Raw genomic sequence first — 23,583 nt, forward strand, 5'->3', positions numbered from 1 at the left:
GGAATTGGGGGCTCAGGAAGGTTAAAACAACACAAAACCCAGCACAGGTGATTCTCATAATAAGCCAGAGCTACCAGGTCTGGGAGCTGTTATTGCTCTGTGATCCTTCCAGGTCTAACACTTTCTAGAAGAGTCTGTAAAACTGGATATTTCCACGGTCTAAAGTGGGACTAATTAAGGGCTTTTGAAGAGATTTTTCTATATATCAGTGATATCAGAAACCCAAGTAAGACCTGAAGGTGAGAGTGGAGGCCACAGCCTTGAAGGTAACAGGAGTGAGGCTGGTGTGTTTTATGATGCTTTTATTAAGAGAAAGAGGGACCAACTCTAGCAGTGGATGGGAGCTGGTCCCTTCACTACAAGGTCATATTGGGTTTCTCGTAGCTGGCTTTGAGGGTCCCGCTACGGACCCTTGGTGCAGTAGCCAGGCGTTGCTGTGGCCTTTCCAGAAGTCCTTCCCCTTCTTGTAACAAAATCTATCTTTTTGTTTTGGGGATCTGTACCTTGCCACCTAGTGGACATCATCTAGGGCATCATCTTTCCCAATGTAACAAAGGAGACTGGCCAGGCAGAGTATCCCAAACTCTTGGCATGGTCCAGCAGCAGGCACACAAGCCAAGCAGGTTTGATTGGACCCCCTTCTTGGAATAGAGGTGAACATTGAGAGAGAGAATCCTCTCACCTCAGGGAGGGAGAGTCTTCCCAAGAATGAGGCCCACAGACAGGAGAGAGAGAGAGAGCGAGCAAGGTGGGAGTGGGGAGACTGCTGCTTCAGCATTTTGGGTCCAGGCCAGCCAAGTTCATCCCTTTGACTTATATTATTGGAGCAAGTCCTTTTTAGTGTAAGGGAGTCTGGGTTGAGTGTCTGTAACTTGAAACCCAAAGAGTGTTGACCAATACTCCTGGTAACTTGGTGAAACCAAGGACTTGACTTTAGGAATGAAGATGGTGTCAAGAGGATGGTTCAAGCCCTGTAAATCTGTCCCCTGCCCCATCCTTCACAGATACGGAGTTCCAGTAGTATGTGCTCCAAAGTGTCTCCAGGTGAAAAAAACAACACCCAGAAGAGAACCAGGGCTAGGGACTGGCTAGTTTTTGTTTTTTAGTTAGTTAGTTAGTTAGTTTGCTTGCTGTTTGTTTTGAGTGCTTACTAATATGTTAAGCTTTGTGCTAAATATTCCCATGTGTAGCCTCATTTACTCCTCATAACAACCACAGGTTGTTATGTTCCCATTTTGGGAATCATTATATGATTCCCATTTTGCAGATGAAGAAAATTAGGCTTTTAATATTTACTTTATTACCTTACTCAATGACCTACTAGGTGGTGAGGTAGGATTTAAAGCCAACCCTGTCCAGAGTGCACAGCTGGAACTCTTAACCATCATGAAGATTTACCAAAAACGGCTCTCTGGGTCTCTATCTGGGGTCCTAGAGTCTCAGCATTCCTCACTCGTGGCTCCAGAAAACTTTCTTACAGGTTTGCTGTGAAGGATCTCCAGGTAGAAGAAAAATCCTTTTGTTCTGAAGCCCCAATTTTCTTTGAAAACTGTCTCACTGCCCGCCACAGCCCTCAGCCACACCTTAACCTCCTTCACCCACCCAAGGAGAACAGGTTTTATTTCAGGAGAGTCACAGCACCGGGAGAGCTGGGAGCAGATGGTGCAGATGACACGTCATGCCCTTTTCACTTGGATGCTCATGAAATGCCCACTGTGCATGACCAGGTGCTGAGCCAGGTCTCCCCATCCAGGTGAGCATTTGACACCCAGACAGGAACATTGCCACTTCAGCAGGATGGCTGAGCTGGAGACCTTGAATTTGGCCGTGAATTCTTTCTGACCTTCCACTGAGCCTAGAAGATTGTGAATCTAGGTATGACTGTTGTCCAGTCTTTGCATTGGACAGGTAAGGAAAATAAGGCTCGGAGAGTTTTAAAATAAGTTACCCACTGTCGCACAGGTAGTCTACACGGGGCGGGGAATAGGCCCCACATGTCTACACAGAGATCCTCTGGGCTACTTGGCCTGTGTCGCCTCCTTTGCCAGCACTCCCCTTGTCCTCACACTGCGGCACTGAATGGTGCAGAGCAGCTCTGCTGTCTTTCCCAGAAACTCCTTATTCCCCAGTTGCTGGTCTTTACTTCCCTCTCCTGTGCGTGTTCTCAGAATGTCTAGAAAAATCTGACAGCTGGTGTTCCATTTAGGGACAACACTTGAGAGGGGGGGGAGCGGTGTCTTGAAAGGGCTCACACACAGATCTTATTGCGCTTCTACTCAGCTTCCAAATATAATATGACTTCACTGGCGATGAAATGAAAAACCAGGAAGGATGATGAAGCTCTGTCCAGTAAGGAGCCTTAGTAACGCCTGCGCCCTAGGAAATGGCCCTGACAATGAAGGGGCCAGGCAGGACTTTGTCAGGTAGACCTGGGTTCAAATCCTGACTTGCTATTTGACTTTGGATAAATGAGTCCACTGTGCCGAGCCTCAGTTTCCTCATCTGTGCCACAGGGGCCACAGAGCTTTTCTTTCAGACTGCGCTGATAGGTCAGTGGGATGTGTTAACAGGTGACCAGCCCTTGCCGGCATGCTGAGCAGTTCCCTTCTATCCCATTCCTCCTGGACTGTGTCATTAGGGATTAAGCAGTAAACAGTGGAAGCAAGCACTACCAAGCTTAGTATATAGTTTAAGTTGTCATAGGATCCCTTACTAAGGATCAGTGACAGGCAAATAAATGATTCAATCATGTGATCACTCAATTAAACATGTCAGTGACTCAAACCAAATAATAAAATACGAATTTGTCTCTCAGTGTCACTGAGCTTATGTTCTCAAAAAATAAAAGGTCTGGTGATCACAGGTGGCTGAACTGAAACAAAACCATCTCAAAACTCTCTTATGTAGCAGGGACGGGGAGTGGGCATCATGGGTAGTCACATACTCATGTATCTAACCCGTTTTGGTGGGTGCGGACCTATTTATTTTTCCAAATAATTATAACACAAATGTTGCCAAGTAACCACCTAAGTGGACCAAGCATAAGTTACCTTAATAAGGATATTCAAAAAGATCTGAGGGATTGGGATTGCCTGCAAGTCCTACTTGTAGCCAAATATTTTCATGGGATTATTCTCATATAGACTACTAATTGTGGATGGCAGGGAGCCCCTAAATTCAGTAGGGTTAATGACCTCATGCCCAAAGCACCCAGCACAGTGGGTGGCACCTGTTCAGGGCCTGACTCAACGTGAATGACTCCACTCCAGAAGCCAGGTGTGAATGCCAGAAAGGCCCGCTTCCCAACCCCTGAGTTAGACTTTTAGTCTCTTCCCCGACCTTCATGCAGGCTTCTGTAGATGACTTATTTTGGGGTTTCAGGAAAACGAGTTCTACACATCATATGAGCCCCCAGTTCAGAGTTTCCTGAAGTCAACAAAGCTTTCCTTAGGTGTAGCTCGGAATGTCATCCCATTTCCTCTTGTCCATCCCTCTAACTGACTCCATGGCACACAGGTGGCCCAAGGATGCATTTTCAAGCCTTTTCCACGCTGCTGAATCCCAACTGTGACTCCAGCTTTGCTGACCTCAAAGCCACGGGATGTGGGCTTTATTTAAATTCTCTCTCTGCCACAGAGCGTCTGTTTCATGGACCCCCCTCCTCCTTCCTTGCTCACAGAAAAATGTGCCCCTTTCCCTTTAGAGACAAAGACCTCTTGCACCTTCAGGTTTTTGTTCCTCATTGATTCCTTGCTCTGACACCAAATTTCCAGGATTTCCAATGCCCGTGGATCGCCGGCTCTCCAGGTGAGCTAATCAGCACGTAGGTGTGTGCTTGCTGCAGGGGAAAGGGCCTCCTGGGTGGGGAGCAGCAAGAGCCGAGGGGCCTGACTAGGGCTCTGGAGTCTGGAGGGACTGTCCTGACCGCTTCCTTCCCTCTCACCGGTCAGCGTGTTATGAGGAAGAGTAGATTTGAGGAGAAAAGCACGCCCTCGCTTGAAGGAAGAAACCACCTTGTGCCTTCAGATTCCGATGCTAGATTTACTAAGACTGGGCATGGTGGAAGCTGATCGGTGGGTGAGGGATCAGAGATGCTGGCAAAGGAGTGGCTGAAGGGGCTGGACAGGGTGAGGGATCGGAGATGCTGGCAAAGGAGTGGCTGAAGGGGCTGGACAGGGTGAGGGATCAGAGATGCTGGCAAAGGAGTGGCTGAAGGGGCTGGACAGGGTGAGGGATCGGAGATGCTGGCAAAGGAGTGGCTGAAGGGGCTGGACAGGGTGAGGGATCGGAGATGCTGGCAAAGGAGTGACTGAGGTGGCTGGACAGGGCATGCTGCCTGGGCCAGGGCAAGAAAGAACAGCAAGGAGTTGACAGCTTGGGGAAGGGGAGGGCCCAAAGGGCTGGGAGGAAGGTGAGATTTAGAAGGCGTGAGTCACGCAACTGTGCCGTCAGATGGCGCTGAGAGCAGGGAGAGGTTCAAAACGCCAGCAGGGCCCTGTTGTGGGCACAGGCGTGCAAGAAAGATGGAAAGGAGGAAGGAGGTCAAGGTCAGCCACAGGGTCTTAAATGGACTTGTTCAGTCCTAGGGCACCAGGGGTGAACTCAGTCCCTGGGCATCATCTCTTCCTAGACACCCTTGCCCACAGCACAATCAGGAAGGCCCTTTCCTGAACATAGAGAAATGGGCATTAAGTATATGCACCTGTGACTTCAATCATGCCTGAGACTGAAAAAACTTAAACCTAAACACAAACCAGTGACCTTGCTTTTATGCTTTTGGGGCCAAATAGTGCTGAAATGTGTGTGTGTGTGTGTGTGTGTAATATATATATTACATATATATACACACACAAAGAAAAACCAACTCTTTGACATGAAAATATACAAAAGGGATTATGAATCAAGGTCACAGAGGTCATTCTAAAAAGCAGTGTGCTAATTACAAAATGATGTTTCTTTAATTAAATAAGATCGTGAATTTTAAAGCATTTAGTACAGTGCCTGGCCTTACCATTTACCAACCCCAAATGATAGCTCTTGCTAATGTTATATGTATGAATCATTTGATAGCTGTTGCCAGTGTTATATGTATGAATCATCAGTGCAGACCCACTAAGACTTCTATTTGGAAATCTTTTTGTCAGTCATTCATTTCATTAATATATGAGCTTTTAAGTAATAAAAAGACATGGCTTAAAATTCAGGTTACTTCCCAGTGCGGTCTGACCTTTCTCAAATTACTAAGATTTGTGACATTTCTCAGAACAAAACAGTGATCCACAAACAGAGGCTCCTGTGGAAAATGAGATGCCCAGAAACGCTCTTTCCTCCTGTGTCAGAGCGGTTGCTGACACTGGGGGGCTCGAACCCAGATGCTTCCACTGTTTGAGCACATAGTCTGTCAGCCGAGAGAGATGAAAGGGAGCCCAGGCCTGCTGTCTCCTCAAGTTTTAGTCCAATCCCTGCCCTCTGCACCTCTACGCACCCTCCCAATCCCCTTGCCTGTCTGTCTGGAAGTGGCGATGGCTGTGACCATGCTGCCCTGTGTGGTCTATGAAGCTGCAACTCCAAATACCATCATAGATGCTATGGCCCAGGTCACACGAAAGGAGACCAAGGCAGCCTCTGAGCCACAGCTGGGTTCCGTTGGCTGTCCACAGCACTTTTGAAAATTTTAAATTTGAACACCTTTACAAAAGGGCGTTGCTCTCAAGTCTACCCCAGTCCACACCACACCCTATTTCCCTGGTTCGAGTTCATTTAGTTTGTCACCTCGGAGTATAAGCCACTCCTGTTTCCTCTTGCCATGCCTTTAATCCTGCACCACTGGCACAGCAGTGCAGCCCAGGCAGGGCTGGTGGGAGCCCAGGTCCGAATGGGTCGCTGTGGCCAACGGCCCAGCTCAGCCCCGAGCGGCCTCCCCGCCATGGCCTGGCCGGCTCTGATGAGGCAGCTCCGGACAAGGGACCCCAATGCCATTCTGATATCTAGGCGACAGCTTACCACCTGCACATATTGACTCGTATATATTGACAATTATATCGCTGACCATCTGTAGATATTAACTTCTGTCCGTGTTCAGGAAAAAAAGAATAGAAAAAAATAGTTTGACCTCTTTCAGAAACCTCAGGATTGAATAAGTTAGGAACTGCTTGCGGTCTGCTTCGCTGCTTTAATGTAATTTTAAAGATTCTAGACATCAGAGCTGTTAAAGCAGCTCTGGTTTTTCAGCGTTGGATTTAGCTCCCCTGGAACTCTTTACTGATTGGGGGGATAAAGCTTTTCCTTATTTTCTTTCATGAGCCCAAGAAAAATGGCCTTTCAGGGGGCTCTTTTTTGGCCCCAGGAGAACCTATTTCTCTGTAACTACTTTGTTAAGTTCATGAGAGCCCTTCCATGAGTGGGGCTCTTTTCTGGCCAGTGCGTTCAGGGGGCACAGCACAGAGGTAATCCATCCCTAAAGGTCCTGTGAAGCAGGTACAGTTATCTTGATGTTCATAGATGAGGAAACACTCGGAGAAGGTACACCCCTTGCCCAGGTCACACATTAGCCACTGGACTTGATCAGGGTTTACCTGCAGCCTAAACAGGCTCTTTCCACCACCCTGTGCAGCCCCCACCGAGCAAAGGCACTTAGCAAAGACAAACACCACAAAGCCCACATCCAGTCAGACCTCAGAGAATCCCTGGAGGAAGGACACGGTCATTGGGGGTTTTACACAAACGCAGAGTTTGGGGAAAATATAGAAAGAAAAAGAAACCAATTGCATCTTTGCAAAAACGATCTTTAAACCTCAGTCCTGGATTCTTGGCTTCTGCACCAAGCCGTTCCAGCCCAGGAGACAGTAAACATGTCTTTCATACAGAGGATGTGAAGTGTTGGCCTGTCCCAGACCAGGGAGGAAGCAGAAGCAGGGGCACCTACCGCCTTCAAACTCTGTCTGGCAGTTCCCCGAGGTGTCGTTCAGGCTCTCCTCCTCGTTGATGATGATGTTCTCGATGTCCTTCATTGTCAAGTGGTCCCGGAAGGCATGATAGAGGATGTGCTTCAGCTCCTCCAGAGTTATCCTCTGCATGTCGAACTGTGGAGATAAAGAGGAGTGAGAGGGTCTCGGGCGCACTGGGGAGAGAACTCTGCTTTGGGCACGACCCTCAACCCTAAAGCTCCTTTACGGAAACTTGTCCCAGCTTTTCAGGACATCAGATGAGCAGTTTTCCGTCATGTTCAGCTCCAGGCACACTTTTGGACTTGCAATAACTTATTGGGAAGATAGTGAGTACAACATATCCCCCTCCACTGAGACTCCTGGAGAGAAAAATGCCACCTGCTCATTTGGTTTCCCACTCATCCAGCCATCTGCTGTCACCCCTTGTGTACTTGGGAGTTGTCACACTTCAGACAATGCACGTCTCTAAAAATTTTATGATCTCCCCAGAAGTCAGCAATCCCCATCTTGCTGTATGTATCTCATTCTAATAAGATAAAGTGCAGGTTCAAAGCTGAGTTCATGAGGAAGAGCAGCTGAAGGGGAGATGCGGCCCTCCCGGTTACGTTCTGCCTCCTGGTGACAGCATTGTGCTTTCCCACTGCATTTCCATCAGGCTCAGTTGTCACTTTCTTAGCTGGTGAAAGGTGAGCAGAAGTCCCACGTGCCTCCCCCCGCTGAGAGCGCCAAGAGCCATCGTGTGGTTCTATCGCTCATTCCTCCCCCTGCCCTGAGAACAGCATGCCCGGTGCAGGGGCTGCTCCTTCTGTCTGGGTCCCAGCATGAGTATAAAGGGGAAAATTCCTGCAGATATTCCCCAAAAGAACAACAGTGTGAGGAAGAAATGACCTTTTTGTTGTTAGCCATGGAGACGCGATATTGGGCTTCTTTGCTACCACAGCATAAGGTGAGTTAAGTAAACAATACAGAGGTCAACATACAGAGATCAGTACATAGAAATGACAGGCTACCATTAAAAAAATTCTACAATATGATGTACGTCTTCCAGGACCAGGCAGTGGGAAATGAAAAAAACAAAACAAAAACTGTTATTGGAAGCTAGAAAGATAATAACCCGTCATTTGTCGAAGACCATAAGTAACATTGAAGTCTACGAAGAGAATTTTATCTGCATAAATTGTTCGTATAATCCTAGTATTTTAAAATGAACCCTAATATTTTAAAAATATTTTTTAAAATTATCATCCTGATATTTTTTTAAATGTTTTTTAATTGTTTTGATAAAAAAGTAATTTTTAAAATAAATTTAAATGGCTATTCTTTAGTGCCAAAAGGTTGACTTCCTAATTCAACCAATAGTTTCTGATGACTCCATGCCAGACACTGAGGCGGAGGCACAGAGGTGAGCAGGACACAGAGACAGAGGTCCTGCTCTCAAAGACAAGCCGGTGAGCGATTTTACTTCACACTGTGACCAGTGAAGCACAGGATGGCTTGGGAATCCCTGGGGAAGGGAGACCCAGTCCTAGAAGACTTCTGGGAAAACAGGCATGCAACCTAAGGCTTAAAGGAAAAAGAATTTGCCAGGTGAGTGGGGTGGGGACTGAGGAGAGGTGGGGGGAGGGAGGAGAGAAGCACATGTCAGGAGGGGGAACACGAGACCAAGGCTTCGGGTGTGAAAACTCCACACGTCACCGAACGGTCGTGTGTTGAGTTCTAAGGGCTGAGAGCAGTAGGCGAAGGTGCTGGGGGATGTGGTGAGAGCTGCGGGTAGGGTGCTAATCCATAAAGGCCTGCATGCCATGGTTAGGAGCTTGGTTGATTTTGTCTTTATTTTTATTGTGATAAATATACATAACAAAATTTATCATTTTGTCCATTTTTAAGTGGAAGTTCAGTACGTTCAGGGCATTAAGTACATTCGCAGTGTTGTGCGACCGTCACCACCATCCATCCAGAACATCTGCATTTTCCCCAACTGCAGCTTCATGCCCATTAAATTCTATTCCCCATTCCTCCCTCGCTCAACCCCAGGCAACCACCATTCTCTTTTCTATAGAAAGTCAAACATGAATTTGACTGCTCTAGGTACCTTATGTAAGCAGAATCATACAGTATCTGGCCTTTTGTAACTTCTTAATTCACTTAGCACAGTGTCTTCAGGTTCATCCATGGTACGGCATATACAGCGTGCTTCGGAATTTTATTCCTTTTTAAGGCCAAACGCTATTGGGTTGTGTAGTCAATGCTACATTGCTAATCTATTTATCCATCCATGGACACCTGGGTTACTTTCATCTTGTGGCTATTGTGACTAAGGTTGCTATGAACACAGGTAGAAAAACAACTGCTCATGTCCCTGCTTTCAGATGTTTTGTGTTTTTTTGGCATATACCTAAAAGTGGAATTTCAGAATCATCTGGTAAGTCTATGTTTAATTTTAGGGAAATAAAGCTTGATTTTATCTTTTGGGTAAAATGAGGTACTACTTATGGATTTTCATCAGAGAAATGACTTCATCAAGTTTGGGCCTGAGAAAAGTTACCCTTTGATACAAAGAGCAGGACAACCAGGCTATAGAAATAACAGATTTAGAAAGCACCGTGGCCTATGAGGACAGAGAGAATTCAAAAGCATGTAGGGAAAAGGTTGACAAGACTTGATGAGTCATTGTGTGTGGAATGTGGAGAGTGAGCCCATTGGGTTGACACCTGGGCTTTATGTTGAGCTGAATGATAACAGAGGAACAACAGGCTTAGAGGGAAAGGGGACAAGTTAAATGTTGGATGTGTGCATTGGAGTTTCCCAACTGATAAGTGCAATGGGAACATCGATTATAATGGGAACATTATAATATTCGGTCTCTTGTCCTTGGTTCCTGAAATTGCTTCAGAGCCATAAAAGGGTATCTTGTTATACATAACAAGCCTCTTTCAATGCCAACTCAGTTTATGGTACTGAGGTGACTTTTGGAAAGCCCCTAAAGGTGGGCATGCTGGTTGACAGGGGAACCAACCAGGGACAGAGGGCTGAAACTTTCCGTCCCATCCCCTGACTTCCTGGGAGGGGAGAGGAGCTGGAGACTGAGTTCAGTCGCCATGGCCAGTGATTTAATCAATTGTGCCTACATGGTGAAGTCTCCATGAAAACCCAAAGGATGGGGTTCAGAGAGCTTCTGGGTTAGCGAACCAAAACACTTCTATGTGCCACTGTGCCAGGCCCCAAACTCTGCAAGGACACAAGCGCCTTTGTTTGGGATTTCCCCTGTGCATCTCTACCTGGATGTTGATTTATATCCTTTAATATCCTTTGCAACAAACCAGTAGTCTAGTGAGTAATCTGGTTTCCTGAGTTCTGCGAGTCACTCTAGCAAATTAATCGAACCCAAGGAGGGGGCAGTGGGAACCTGGGATTGACAGACATACCTCAGAATTACTGCAGGTTCTGCTCCGGACCACCACAGAAAGCAAATATCGCAAGGAAGGAAGCCTTAGGGAGTTTTTTTGTTTCTCAGTGCATATAAAAGTTATGTTTATACTATATTGTAGTCTATTAAGTATGCAATAACATTATATCTAAAAAACAATGTACTTACCTTAATTAAAAATACTTTATTGCTAAAATATCTTAACTATCATCTGAGCCTTAAACCTCAGGAACCAACCTCTGCTAGCCTCAGACTTTTCTGCTGCTGCCTCCTTACCTCTCAGGCTTCGCAGAATTGAAGAGAGTAGGGAGGGCCTTGCTCTAGATTAGGCTTTGGTGTAAGGAAATGCTGTGGCTGCTTTGATCTTCTATCCAAACCACTAAAACTTCCTCCCTATCAGCAATATGCTCGTTTCACTTGCTTGTCATTAGTGTGTTAACTAGAGGAGGCTTTTCATTTCCTTCGAGAACTTTTCCTTTGCATTCACTGCTTGGCTAACTGTCTCAGCTTCTGACATGCCTTCCTCACCAAGCTTAAGCATTTCTAGCTTTTGATTTAAAGTGAGAGACATGCAACTCTTCCTTTTGAGACAAGCCAGTAAGCCAGGACATGTGGAATAGGGAAACTGAGACAGATAGCTGAACAAACTGGCTGAGCGATTTATAGCAGATACAGAAGCTCACCTCCTTAGAGATAACATTTAAGTCTCAGTTGTATTTTAGCTCCAGGTCCAGAAAAGCAGCAAAATCAGGTGGGCAATGTCAGTTGCAATGACTAATGGATGACTCCCTACCCTGACACTGACCAATTAGTGGAGACCACAACCCTGAAAGGGCACACTTAGAAACACTGATGAATACTCTGCTGAAACCCTCCCCTGAGACCTCGCCTAAGATTCCCACCTGCAAGAGAAAAATAAAAAACCTGTCTCTAAGATCCCCTTTTTTCTGCCTTTCTAGAGAGCCAAAGCAGCCCCACCTAGTCTCTCTCCTGTTGCTTCTTCTATCCTGGGCCCTTCCTTGTTTCACTGTCCCCAGCTTTAATAAACGTACTCTCAAAATCACCTGGACTTGTGTTGTGAAATCTTTCCTGCATGAAGTCAAGAACCCACACACTACTGGCTGCCCTAGGCAGACCCGCTCTGGCCCGGTTCCTTTCAGGTAACAGTTTTACTTGAACACTTAGAGGCCACTGTCGGGTTATTTACTGGCCTGATTTAAACACCATTGTGTCTCAGGAAACAGAGAGACCCCAAGAGAGGGAGAAAGACGGGAAAGGCCGGTCAGTGCAGCAATCAGAACACACTATTTATTAATCGGTTTCGCTGTCATATGGGTGCAATCCATGGTGCCCATAACAAATATAATCATCATCATCATCAAAAGTTTGAAATATTGTAAGAATTACCAACACGTGACACAGAGACGCAAAGTGAGCAAATGCTATTGGAAAAACGGTGCCGAGATACTTGCTCAAGGCAGGGTGGCCATAGACATTCAACTTGTAAAAAATGCAAAAAGCTCAACCAAACAAAGTGTGCCTGTAGAGCCAGCCATTCAGAAGCACAGTAGCAACCTGGGCCTGCGATGAGCAGCCGAAGGGAAGGCCAGTCTGTGGGACTGAGTGCTTCCCGAGTCTGATCCTATCTCCGGGTAGGTCGTGGCAGAACTGAGTTGAATTGGAGGGTGCCCAGCTGGTGTTGGAGAACTGCTTGGTGATGTTGGGCAAAAACCCACACATTGCAATTGGGTGCAGAACCATAGTGTGCCTTTTATCAGTATACAAAAGCAGTCATTAAAGATATTTAAGGGCCTTCTGTTTGAAAAATCTATTTTTTACACGAGTATGGCTATGCTTATTTTTTTCCTGTGTGGAATTTCTGCTAAATGTTTGCCTCCCCTTTGGCTTTTAAACTGTCTGTGTTACATTAAACACATCTCTTTAAAAAGGTATGTCTCTTATAAAGAGAATAAAGTTGCATTTTAAAAAAAATCTAATTGAGTTTTTTTGCATCCCAGGAGTGGAGTCTAATTACTTTTCATATATTGTTATAAACATGTTAGGCTACTTTTTTTTTTTTTTTAAGGTCCGGAGAGAATGCAACAAAGTTTTTATTAATTTACAGCCCAAATATTTTCAGAAGGACATAGCTGAACCTCATATACCATGTTTAATGCCTGAGTACTTTATTTTTTAAACCTACACACTCTTTATTCTTATTTATTTTTAATCCTCACCTGAGGATATTTTTTCCATTGCTTTTCCGAGAGAGTGGAAGGGAAGAGAGAGAGACTGAGAGAGAGAGAGAAACATAGATGTGAGAGAGACGCGTCGATAGGCTGCCTCCCACATGCGCCTAGACTGGGGCGGGGGATTGAGCCTGCAACCAAGGTAAGTGTCGTTGGTTGGAATTGAACCTGGGACCCTTCAATCCTCAGGCCAACTCTCTAACCAGTGAACACAACCAGCTAGGGCTGGGCTATACTTTTGTTATTTCATCTCCTGCTTTCTAGTCTTCAGCCTTCCTTATTTAAAAAACAAAACAAACAAAATAAAACCTACAGTGGTCTAGTTTTGATTATGCTGGTGGATATCTTTCCATTTATCACATGGGTTACTAAACCCATATTTCCTTACATTATCAAATTCAAGAAATTAAATTGCATTGTCTCATCTTTCCTTGTGTGTGACAAGAAAATATCTATACCTTATTTTCCTGCCTCTTCCCTGACACATTTGTCTTTGTAAGTTTAATTCTAGATTTATTATGACACATTTCCTACTATTTGCACCGTTTTCTAGAATGGTACTTGGCTTCCGCATTTAATTTTGTAACAAAATTCACAACAGTTACTGCTACTCCATTATATTTCATTGATTTCAATGCTCATGTCCATTTTTCTCTGGCCATCCCAACTGAGTACCTGACTCTCATTCACATACCTGCTGAAGACCTTTTAACAATAGCTTAATAATGAAGCATTTGTGAACATGACATTGCCTGAGTTCTAATAAGCTGATAACACTTTTCCCCTCCTCGCAGGACGGATGCTTAGTTTGCTTATACTCTTCTAGAACAGCGCAGAATTTCCCCTCGCAGCCCTGTGGAAACGGCTCCAGTTCCACTGTTGTTTAATGTGGGGAGGGGCAAAGAAGCTGGATGGTGGCCTAGGTTTTTACTTTGAAGGTCATTTCTGTTTTCTTCTTGGGCACTAGTAACATTTCTTTTTCTGTGAAATTTTAAAAATTGTTTTCCATGCTATGTTAAGCTATATGTTTTTATGTTAATCTTGGCTGGAGTTTTTGGTGAGGGGTCTTTTAATATTTGCACCCATATCATTTTTCTGCCTCGTGACGGTTTCCTGGAAACTGCTTTGATTGTTGCCTTTCTCCTGTTTTATCGAATAGGCTCCTTTCTCTGGAGCACAAATCAGTCTTAATTAGATTTCTATTCCTGGTGTCCCTACTTTCCACCTTTCCTCTAATAATTTTCATCTCTTTGTTTTGTATTTCATATCACTAATTTTCTTGTACTGTTAATTCTGCTCCTATTATCTCCAGTAGAGATGTTAATTCTATGGTTTCTCGTTGGTTCCTTCCATACACTTATTATTTCAGTCCATTCCCTTTGTGTCCCAGACTGTTATGGTTGCTGCTTTAAAAAAAAAAAATCCAAATCTCTTGTATCGCTTTTAAACATTAAAATATTAGAGAACGTCAAACAGGCATCTCCTGCAGCTCTCGCCCGATTCACTCTTCAGAGCTGTGCTCCTCCCTGCAGACCTCCTGGGGCTAGGCTGGGGTGTAAGGAAGCCACCTTTGGAGCTGCTGCCGTTTCTGTTTATGTGAACAAGTGGGCGACCCAGATGCAGGGCTTGCAAAGGAGAGAGTGGGTGGGCCGTTCTTGGCCCCTCCTTGCACAGCCGGTTGGGGGTTTTTGTGGAGCATCAGGAGCATGCACACCTGTGAGCTGTGTTTGCGGTTCCTCAGGTGCTGCCTTGTGGATGCAGATGATCTCTTGCTTGGGAAGCTCAGTCCCCCGAAGGTGGGAAGACTGCTGTTTATCCTGTTGCTCTAGCACAGTGGCCCTCAAGTGTGTTCCCTGGACCCGCAGCACCTGGAAACCGGTCAGAAATGCAATTTCTCCAACCCCACCCAGACCTACTGAATCAGAGGCTCTGAGTGGGTCCCAGCAGCCTGTATGTAACAAGCTCCCCAGGGAACTCCTCTGTTCACTTGGGTTTGCAAAAGCACATGAAAGTCTAGTACAGGAAGGAGACCCTTCTCCCAGTGCATGCCCCCCCCAATGTGGCTGTCCCCCATGGTGACAAGCAGTCCCAGACCTTCCTACTCCATTCTCTTCTCTCCTCATCATATGCTGGGAATTAGAGTCTCCTAACAGGTGCTCAGACAGAGGAGTTGAAGGGACACGGAGGACAGGAAGCACTGTGGCTGTGACAGGCAAAGAGGCCATTCTCTCAGGATCCGTTTTTCTCTTCTGGGCAGCACTACACCCAGGAACTAGGTGCAAACAGGGGAGGTGAGCCAGAAGGTGCCCCTGCCTTTGTGGGGTCCTCTGTCCTGGTCTGACTCCCAGGGCGGAGCATGTAATACCGACTGCCAGCCGGCCCCTCTCAGCCCCCCCCCCGCAGAGGCCTTTCTAGGGGCAGGCACCTCGGCCTTTCTAGAACCCCCTCTTCCCACTGGGAGTTATTTGTGTCTGTTTATCTCCTCTGCCAGCCGATGATGAGCCCCTGAGGGCGCCCACTGCCTGACAGTGTCCATCACAGAGCCGCCCCCCTCCGTGAGGCCGGGAGAAGCCCCTGTGCAATGGGACTCGCCACGCTCAGATTCTCTACCATTTCAAGGTGGAAGAGCACATTAATTGAATGTGTTTTCCGGCTGCGAGAGCAACCTCAGGGTGCCTGAGTCTCCAGTCCAGGCAGGAATTTTTGATAAGATGAAATGCGGCCCTGGAAGGACGAGCTCTCTGTCCTGCCTGGTGCTGGCTCAAGGTCTTTGTCTCCAGGCCCAGTGGGGCTCAGGCAGAGACCTGCAGGGCTGGTAGCATCTTCCCCGACCAGATTTTAGGTGAATCCAAGCTCCATTCAACTTTCTCAGACAGGGTGGTTATTTGATGGCATGCTCTGTCTCTGGAGAAAGGGGTGGGCTGAATGAGCTCTGGAACACTGCTCACCTCTATTATCTCTGTCCAGCTACAAAAGGCACCATCCTACCAAGAGAGCAGTGCTCGGAAGATCAGGGGGTCAGAGCTCCTCAGCCAGGGTGGAATTGGTTACGGTTCACCATGGCAGGAACCCCCGGAGTCTGGGGCATCTGGACAGCATCTGGGGCAGCCAGAGTCCCATCCACACGGCTGGGCGCCCCCATCCATTTATCTTGGTGCAACATAAAAACACACATCTCCAAAGTGTGCCCAAGCACCAACGTAGCAAGATCACGCAGGGCATTAGGTTTACAGAATTAATTGCCTGTGCCTTCCCCACACCACTGGCCACACAGCCTGCTCTCATTAAAAAGCAGCCCCCCAAAAGGGTGTGTTCCACCTCCAGCTTGCCAATGGCGTCTGGGTGTGAAGTATGAGCAACACCAGTGTAACTAACCAGAGAGGCTTCCAGAATCCTTCCTGGCTCCAAGGCTTTTCCCACAGCAGGAGTTAAAACAGCGAGACTGGAACACAAGGCACTGTGACACCCTACAGCCGTGAGCAAAGAGGCAGACACACTGGGGCTTGCGCAAGGTGAGCAGGAAGCGGAGGCTGGTAACAGTACTGAAAGCAACAGCCAGTGCCGGCTGTAATGACGTCCATCTGGACTCCTCTATGTGTCCCCCACTTGGCATGGGGACACGAGGACACGGAGGAAATGGATGCACTATTTCTTTAACCCTGCAAGGAATTAGTTCAAGTTAGCACAGGGGTTGGGTCATAAATGTGGCTCAGCCTCTGCAAACTCCCTCTAGGATGCAGGGATGCTGCAGAACAATGTGAAAACACACCAAAATTAAGATGGAGCACCTATTGATGGCCACCGTCTGGAAGAAAATTTCCACTAACTGCAGGGTGTACGGAGCAGACATGTGACGGAGCAGACGTGTGGCTCGGAGTCTGTGGCTGACATTGAAAAGCTCTGGAAAAAAAGATCTAAAGGAAAGCAAGGAGGTGCTTGGACTTTTCCCGGCAAACACCCTGGGCAGGTGCCCATCCCCAGCTCAGACCTCCTGGCCAGCTGCTCCTTCTGCTTCCTTTCAAAGGCTACTGACAACAGAGCAGGCTGGAGAAGATGCAGAAATGGCCCCTGTCCTCCCATTGTCCACTCCATGCGCCTTATATCATGTGGCCTCTAGCTGGCCCTGACGCATATACTGACACCTTGAGGCCACAGTCTAGGGTCACTTTGACTCTAAGTGGCTTCTGCTTGGTCAGAGAACCCAGGCTGCATGGAAGATGAGCTTTGCTACGGTGTAGGAAAGGGGCTGGCTGCTTTTCCATCCGGCAGTGCCTTTCTAGATGAAGGCCTGTAAACGCAGAGAGCTTGCCTGGGAGCTATGCCATGGGTGGGTCCTTCGACTGCAGGTCTGAGAAGGGACGTCCACCGGGACTGGACTCTTTGGGTGCGTAATACCTAGTTTTCAGTTACACAGTCTGGTAGCAGGTGCGAGGGGAGACTAGATGTAGGGAGAGCGTCCTCTGTGCCAGGCGTGGCCTCTTTAAGCCTGACAGGGTTACTGCAGTGAGGGGGTGGAGTCTACATGATGCCCGTTTTATAGACAAAGATGTTGGAGCTCAGAGGTTGAGTGATGCAGCTGAAAACAAGGGAGCGAGAGGCTTGATTCAGCACAGACATCCACGCGCGCTGTGTTCTGCTCCATCTCTGCAGGAGCCGCATGCTCTGCGGCTTTCATCTGAACTTGGGTTCGAGGTGTGCACCTCACTCTCCCCAGTGCTGCTGTTGAAACATGCTCCCCACACTGTCCTGGGACAGAGAGAGAGCCACAGGCCCACCCCAGGCTCTGGCTGTGGCTGGGACATTTATTTCTCTGTATGCTTTTCTTGTATTTATTCAACAAATACATATCGAGGCCTACTAAGTGGTAGGCACTGTTCTGGGAACTGGGTATACAGCAGAGAATGAGACAGAGCATCTCTGTCCACGTGGACTTACAGTATAGTTGTGGGAGACAAAGTACACAAAGAAGTAAAGCCCGTGTCAGAGATGCGTAGAGCAAACGAAGCCCAAAGGAGGCTGGGGCAGCCTTGGGGGAATGGGGGGGACACGTCGGGGAAGATCTCACCGAGAAGGTGCCTTTTGGGCAGAGGCATTAAGGAGGTGAGGGTGGACGGTGTGCATATTTGGGGGGGGGGGGCATTCCAGGCACAGGGAATGAGTGCCAAGGTCGCAAGGAGGGCATCTCCTTGCTGTTCTCGAAGAGGACAGTAATCCAGGGCTGAGCTGGGCAGGAGCAGCGGGCACACGGTTCTGCAAGGGCCATGTCTCACTAAGAACCAGGACAGTGTGTCTCCTTTTAAATGGGATGATCACTGAGCGGGAGTGCACTGCCCAGGGGAAAATTGAAGGTATGGTTTCTGAGTACAGGTCAAAGGACAGGCCCATTAGTGGCTCTCTGCTCCTGATTTCAAGAGCCATTGAGATGAGAGCCTCCGCTGAAATGAGCACTCACTCGTGCCCAGCCTTCCCGCCAGCCTGCTCTGTGCCCCCAGCATGGGAGCCTGTGAGGACTCCGGAGAGCAGTTATTTCTGCCCTCCTGGAGGCGGATGTTGTGATGGGCTGATGCCCATGTCCTAATCCGGGGAATTTGCCAGTCTGTTCCCTTACAGAGAGGAGCTTTGCAGATGTGACTAAATTAAGGACCTTGAGCTGGGGGAGATTATCCTGATTATCTGGGTGGCCCTAAATGTCAGCACAGATCCTTGCAAGAGGGAGCCAGGCAAAGTGGTGGAGGAAGCGGCGACAGGAGTGGTGCGCCTGCAGGTGGAGGAAGCGGCCCCAGGCCACAGAATACAGGCAGTTTTCAGAAGCTGTAAGGACCAGAGACAGAGTCTCCCCTCGGAGCCTCCAGAAAGCACGCAGCCCTGCTGATGCCTTGATTTTAGCCACCGAAGCTGGTTTCAGACTGCTGATCTCCAGACCTCTAGGAGGGTACAATTGTGTTGTTTTAAGCCACAAAGTTTGTGGTAATTTTTTTATGGCAACAATAACAACCTAATACAGGTTTGTGTTTGGCTTTTGTTTACACAGTAAAAGCATTTCTGCCAAGAGCTCACTGAGGTCTGGAAAGAAGTAATCTCATCTCTGAGAGCCTGGGCACGGGGCACACTGTGGTTTGTCGGGTGAAGGGGGCACAGTTCCTGGACTGCGCAATTTTGGGGAAGAGTCTAAATTGCAGACATTCCCCTAAAGGGCTGGTTCCCTTGAGGCATAGGCAGAGGGTCCCAACAGGGAGCCCACTCATTCTACCCCAGGGATACGTTTGCAGAGTCTGAGGATGTGGAAATGGGAGGATGGAAAATAAGCAGGAAGGCACAGGGGAAATATTCATGTCCTTGCAGCAAATGCGGAGGATAAAAAACACATAGACGTCCCCTTTGCACATCTAAAAGGAGGTGCTGACGGCCCCAAGTGGCTCAAGTTGATAATGTGAAACAACGTGTTAAGGCAAGCATGTATGACAGGTCTGACTGCCAGCGGAAACATAACGAGGAAGGAAGCGTCTGTGTGGGTGTGTGTGTGTGTGTGTGTGTGTGTGGTGTGTCTAAGTTATTAGTAGGAATAAACTGAGAAAAGGTCCATGACCCTGGTTTCTGTTCAGACACTGTCACACAGTTGCTGTGTGACCCAGTGAAAGTCACTCAATGTCTCTGTTCCTCAGTTTTCCCCTATGAAAAACTGAGATAATGTTATTTACATCATTGGGTTGTTCTGTGGATAAAGCTCTTTTTATTCTAAAATGCACAGCTCTCTGGACTTCATACATTTTGCTTCCCTGACCCTTTGTTTTGTTGTGGCCCACTCATGACAAGTAGAACACAGCTCATTCAGTTACTAATCACAGAGCTGAGTAACGGACGCCTGGTTCCAAGTCCGGGGTTCTCTCACCACACCTTGGCTGGCAACTATAGCAGTTCTAGAAAATGAGATTCATCAGCTGAGTTCTCTGCATCCACATGCAAATAAATGCAGAAAGGGGCCCAGAGTATTTGATTCGGTGGTTGATGGAAATGTCCTGTGTGCAGGGATCGTCTAGGTCAGGTTCTGCCACTAAGTAGCTGAGTGTCCTTAGGCAGGTCATTTAATAGCTCAGAATCTGTTTCCTCATCCAATTAATAGATACTAGTAATAATAAAAATATTAAGAATAGTAATAATGAAATAATAATAAAAAGAATACTTGCCTTATTACCTCATAGGGATTTTATATCAGATAAAATAAGAAATGTTAAATCTTTTATAAAAATGCAAGGTAATACCAATAGAAGACATAATTTTGATAGGTCTATTAATGATGTGATATCCAATTTCATGTCTGTATTTAGGCTCATAGTAACCATCTCTGCTGCAGGCTGGAGGCTGAAGTTGGCCAACACATAATTCTGTCTGGGAACAGTGAGATTGAAGATCCTCGTGGCTAGAGCACACCTGCTCTCTTCTCATTTAAGGAATGTAATTTAGGCTTTCAGGATTCTCTTGACAGCTTCCATCTGGCATCCCACGAAGCAATAGGAGGAGATGTCATTGCATGGCTTGTCTCATTCTGGAGTGTTTCTTTTACCACACCCACGACCTCAGACAAGTAAGTCTTACAGAAAGACAAGTAAGTCTTTCTTCTCTTTATTAGAGAAGAAAGTCATTTCTGAAGAGGTGAGAGAGGAGGGAAAAGATCGAAGCAGCAGCAAACTGGAACTTTGGATAAGGAAATGGAGATCTGCTTGAGCTGAACAAATGAATGAAGTTTGGGTTGACCTTGATTCTGCCTGCAAGGACTGTGACCTTTCTAGATATGGGTCCTTGTTCTGAAACGAGGTCCCAGAAGCCAAAGTGACCTGCTGGAAACCCTTAAATGACACTCTAGTGTTTTCATCATAGAGTCCAAGTTCTTCAACACAGCTTCCTAAGTTTCTTCATCATTAGGCCTTGCCACCTGTCCTGCCTCATTCCACCCCCTACACCTGACTCCTCCACGTGCCGACCATCCTGACCTCCTCAGAGGCTGCTGAATGCATCAGGTTTTCTTTCCTCTCTGGGCTTTGATGAATTTCCTCTGTCTGCAACACCATTCTCTGACCCATGTCCTCCTCCAAGTTCCTCCTTCAGGCCTCAACTTTTCTGAAGTTCTTCTGTCAAGCCTCTTGAGTTCCCTGAGGTTGAATGTGCTTCCCTTCACATGTGATCCATGGATTCCACACCTGACTTTATCACAGCTCTACAACAGTGAATGAAAACTTCCTGCTGACATTTATGTTTTACCTACTAGACCACAAGATCCCTGAGGATGGAGGTGTGTCCTGTGGGCCAATTTAACCCCACAGTACCTAGCAAAAGTTAGCCCTAGATCAATATTTGTTGAATAAAAGGATAAGTGCACATTGTCTTGAGAAATGGGCAAAATCACAAATGCATTGAGGATCATTCCCATGCACAAAGAGAAACGAACATATTGCAAATGGAAATACTCAACAAAAATGGGCCATGGTTACATACGAGTGTGAGAGCAAGAAGAGGAATTGAATTAAATCTAGTGACAATTATGAGACTTAAAGAATGGAAAATATGGGGATGTAAAATGGATGAAAAAAAGGAAAGAAAAGGTGACCCAATAGGAGATAAAAAATCAGAAGACCAAAATCAAATGCGTACATAGAAATGATAGGAAAGAATGGTAATGAAGGGCAGTGTGTCCCTTTGTTGCTATAAAAATATTAGCATTGATGTTAAACATTAAGAAAACTAAGATACTTTGTGGTTATTTTTTTAGAACCCCAAATTAGTTCCAAGATCCTTGACCCAATTTTGGTTCCCAGAGGAAACCCCACACAGCTCAGAGACCGCCTTGTTTCTCCAGGAAACCAGACAGGAGTCCAAGGTTAGGCTCAGGGCCCTCTGTTCATGAACCAGACCACAGACACAGACTGTATTAAGCCATATGCCCTTTGTTTTAGTAACTGGAACCCAAATATGGTGTGTAGGAATGTGGTACAGCACTTTTTTAGTAACTGGATCACAAACATGGCACTTGGTTAAGGCCCTGGCCTTGTGTTTTAGTAACAGGTTACAAATACAACATGTGCTTGAGCTGTCTGGTCATCTGCTTAGTAACCAGATCACTCATATAGCGCTTGAGTAAGCCAAATTTGCTTCTGTTTCCCCACCAAATCATGAAGAAGGCATGTGGTCAGGAATTATAACTCTCTGTTTTGCTAACCAGATCACAAACGAGGCACGTGAGTAAGTGGCAGAAATCTTCAATTTAGGAACCAGACAGCAAACTCAGACTGTGGATAAGCAAGCCATAGCCTCTCCCTTTTAATAAACAGATCATACATATGGCAAGTGGATTGCTTCTTGGATCACTAATTGAGCACAGAGCTAAACTGTGCAACCCTGAATTTTGAAAATTTCAATTATACATCCCAGCCTCATCTTTTTAAATGTTATCTGTTGCCTGTGAAATTTTATTAGCTAAATAAAAGCAAACATTTTATAAAAACAAGATAAACGAAGCCATAAAATCCCCAGCTCCATATAAGCACTTAAAAGGCAAGTTGCAGTCACGTTGAGGGAGTTAGGAGGTCAAGGTGAAGGATTCTGGAAGAAATACACCAACCCCACCAGATCTGGCCACGTGAGGGCATCAGAGCAGCAATGGGACAGACCAAGGACATTCCATTTGAAGCTCTTTCGTCATTGTGGATCACATTGGACAAGACCTGGGTGTTATCATTTGAATTGTTGCAAAGCAAATACTTACTTCCCCCACTTCTACTGTGACTGGAGTATTTTCCTGCCCCCTTTGGTGTTGGACTTTGCCATGTGACTTGCTTTGGGGCAGTGAAATGCAAATGGGTATGGCTTGAGCAGAAGCGGTTGCGCATGCCTTCTTGTACCAAAGACACCTCAATGAGAAGAGCCTTCCCCGAATTTCTGCTGCTTGAACCTTGAATGAACACATGTGGGGCAGACCCAAACCCAACTTGGACTAGAGGCAGAGCCTCCCAGCTGAGCCTCAGTGTAGATCAACTGAGCCTCACTTAGCTGGCCTCCAGATCCATGAACATTGTATAAGTGCTTCTTGTTACAGGTCACTGAGTTTTGGGGTGATCAGTTGTGCAACATCAGTGTGCAACATTGACTGATTGATGTGCCTGGAATTTCCAAGGGCAAGAGTAAGCTCATGATGGGAGCAGGAAGCAGTATGAAGGAAAAGGCCACACAGTTGGACGTGGCTGTGGAGTGGAGGTCAGGTCCAACAGAGAATCAGAGAAGATAAGCTGGCCCCAGGCTCACTGGCTCTACCTTCATGGGTAGCAGCTCCCCAGAGATAAACTTCCCCTAATGCACCTGCCCATGTTCCTGCCTCTCTCCACATTCAAGAAACGTTGCCAGCTCACTGAGGCTTGGGCTAGTTTATGGAAAATTCTATTCTAGTATTTCTCTTTCTTTGTGCAAAAGATGTATGTACTGGAGGAAATGAACATACAAACAAAGTTTGCAACCTGTGGAAAGGATTCAAGACATAAAAACTGCAGAAGAACCAAGCACTTTGGAGACTGCAGGAAACATAATTTTGAAAAATATTTATAGGAAATAAAAGTAAACTTTCCATAGCCATTGCTTTGTCTTCCCTATCTTTTAATACACACACATATCTGTTGATCAGAAGAGAACTAGCTACTATATAAGAAGTAATGATTTAAAAATCTAATCACGCAACAATACCAGTGACAACAGAAGCAGTAAAGAACAAAATTTATGGTAGAGAAGGGACTCGGTGGTTCAGATGGCAAAATAAAGATCATTAGCTTTGCTATGCAGAAGGAAGGATTGCAGGATGAGAAACGTACAAGAGGTGATAAATATGAAGAGTGCAGAACAGAGATGTACGGAACGCCCGCATTATTTCTGAAGATGAGTCAGGAAGCGGTAGATCAGAAGCAATAATTATATATATATA

The 23,583-nt window shown here is 46.4% G+C and overlaps 1 protein-coding gene across 2 annotated transcripts in view; it reads right to left on the reverse strand.

Moving 5' to 3' along the window:
- Nucleotides 1–23,583, reverse strand: part of CALN1 (calneuron 1) — a 379,805-nt gene that overhangs the window by 12,835 nt on the left and 343,387 nt on the right. For both annotated transcript variants that reach the window (XM_087815617.1, XM_016225136.2), the window contains exon 5: nucleotides 6,926–7,082. In XM_087815617.1, the coding sequence (XP_087671743.1) occupies nucleotides 6,926–7,082 (157 nt within the window). The remainder of the gene's footprint in view (nucleotides 1–6,925; nucleotides 7,083–23,583) is intronic.

The sequence above is a fragment of the Miniopterus natalensis genome, chromosome 3 (genome assembly GCF_054644295.1).
Source record: "Miniopterus natalensis isolate mMinNat1 chromosome 3, mMinNat1.hap1, whole genome shotgun sequence".
Classification (NCBI taxonomy): Eukaryota; Metazoa; Chordata; class Mammalia; order Chiroptera; family Miniopteridae; genus Miniopterus; species Miniopterus natalensis.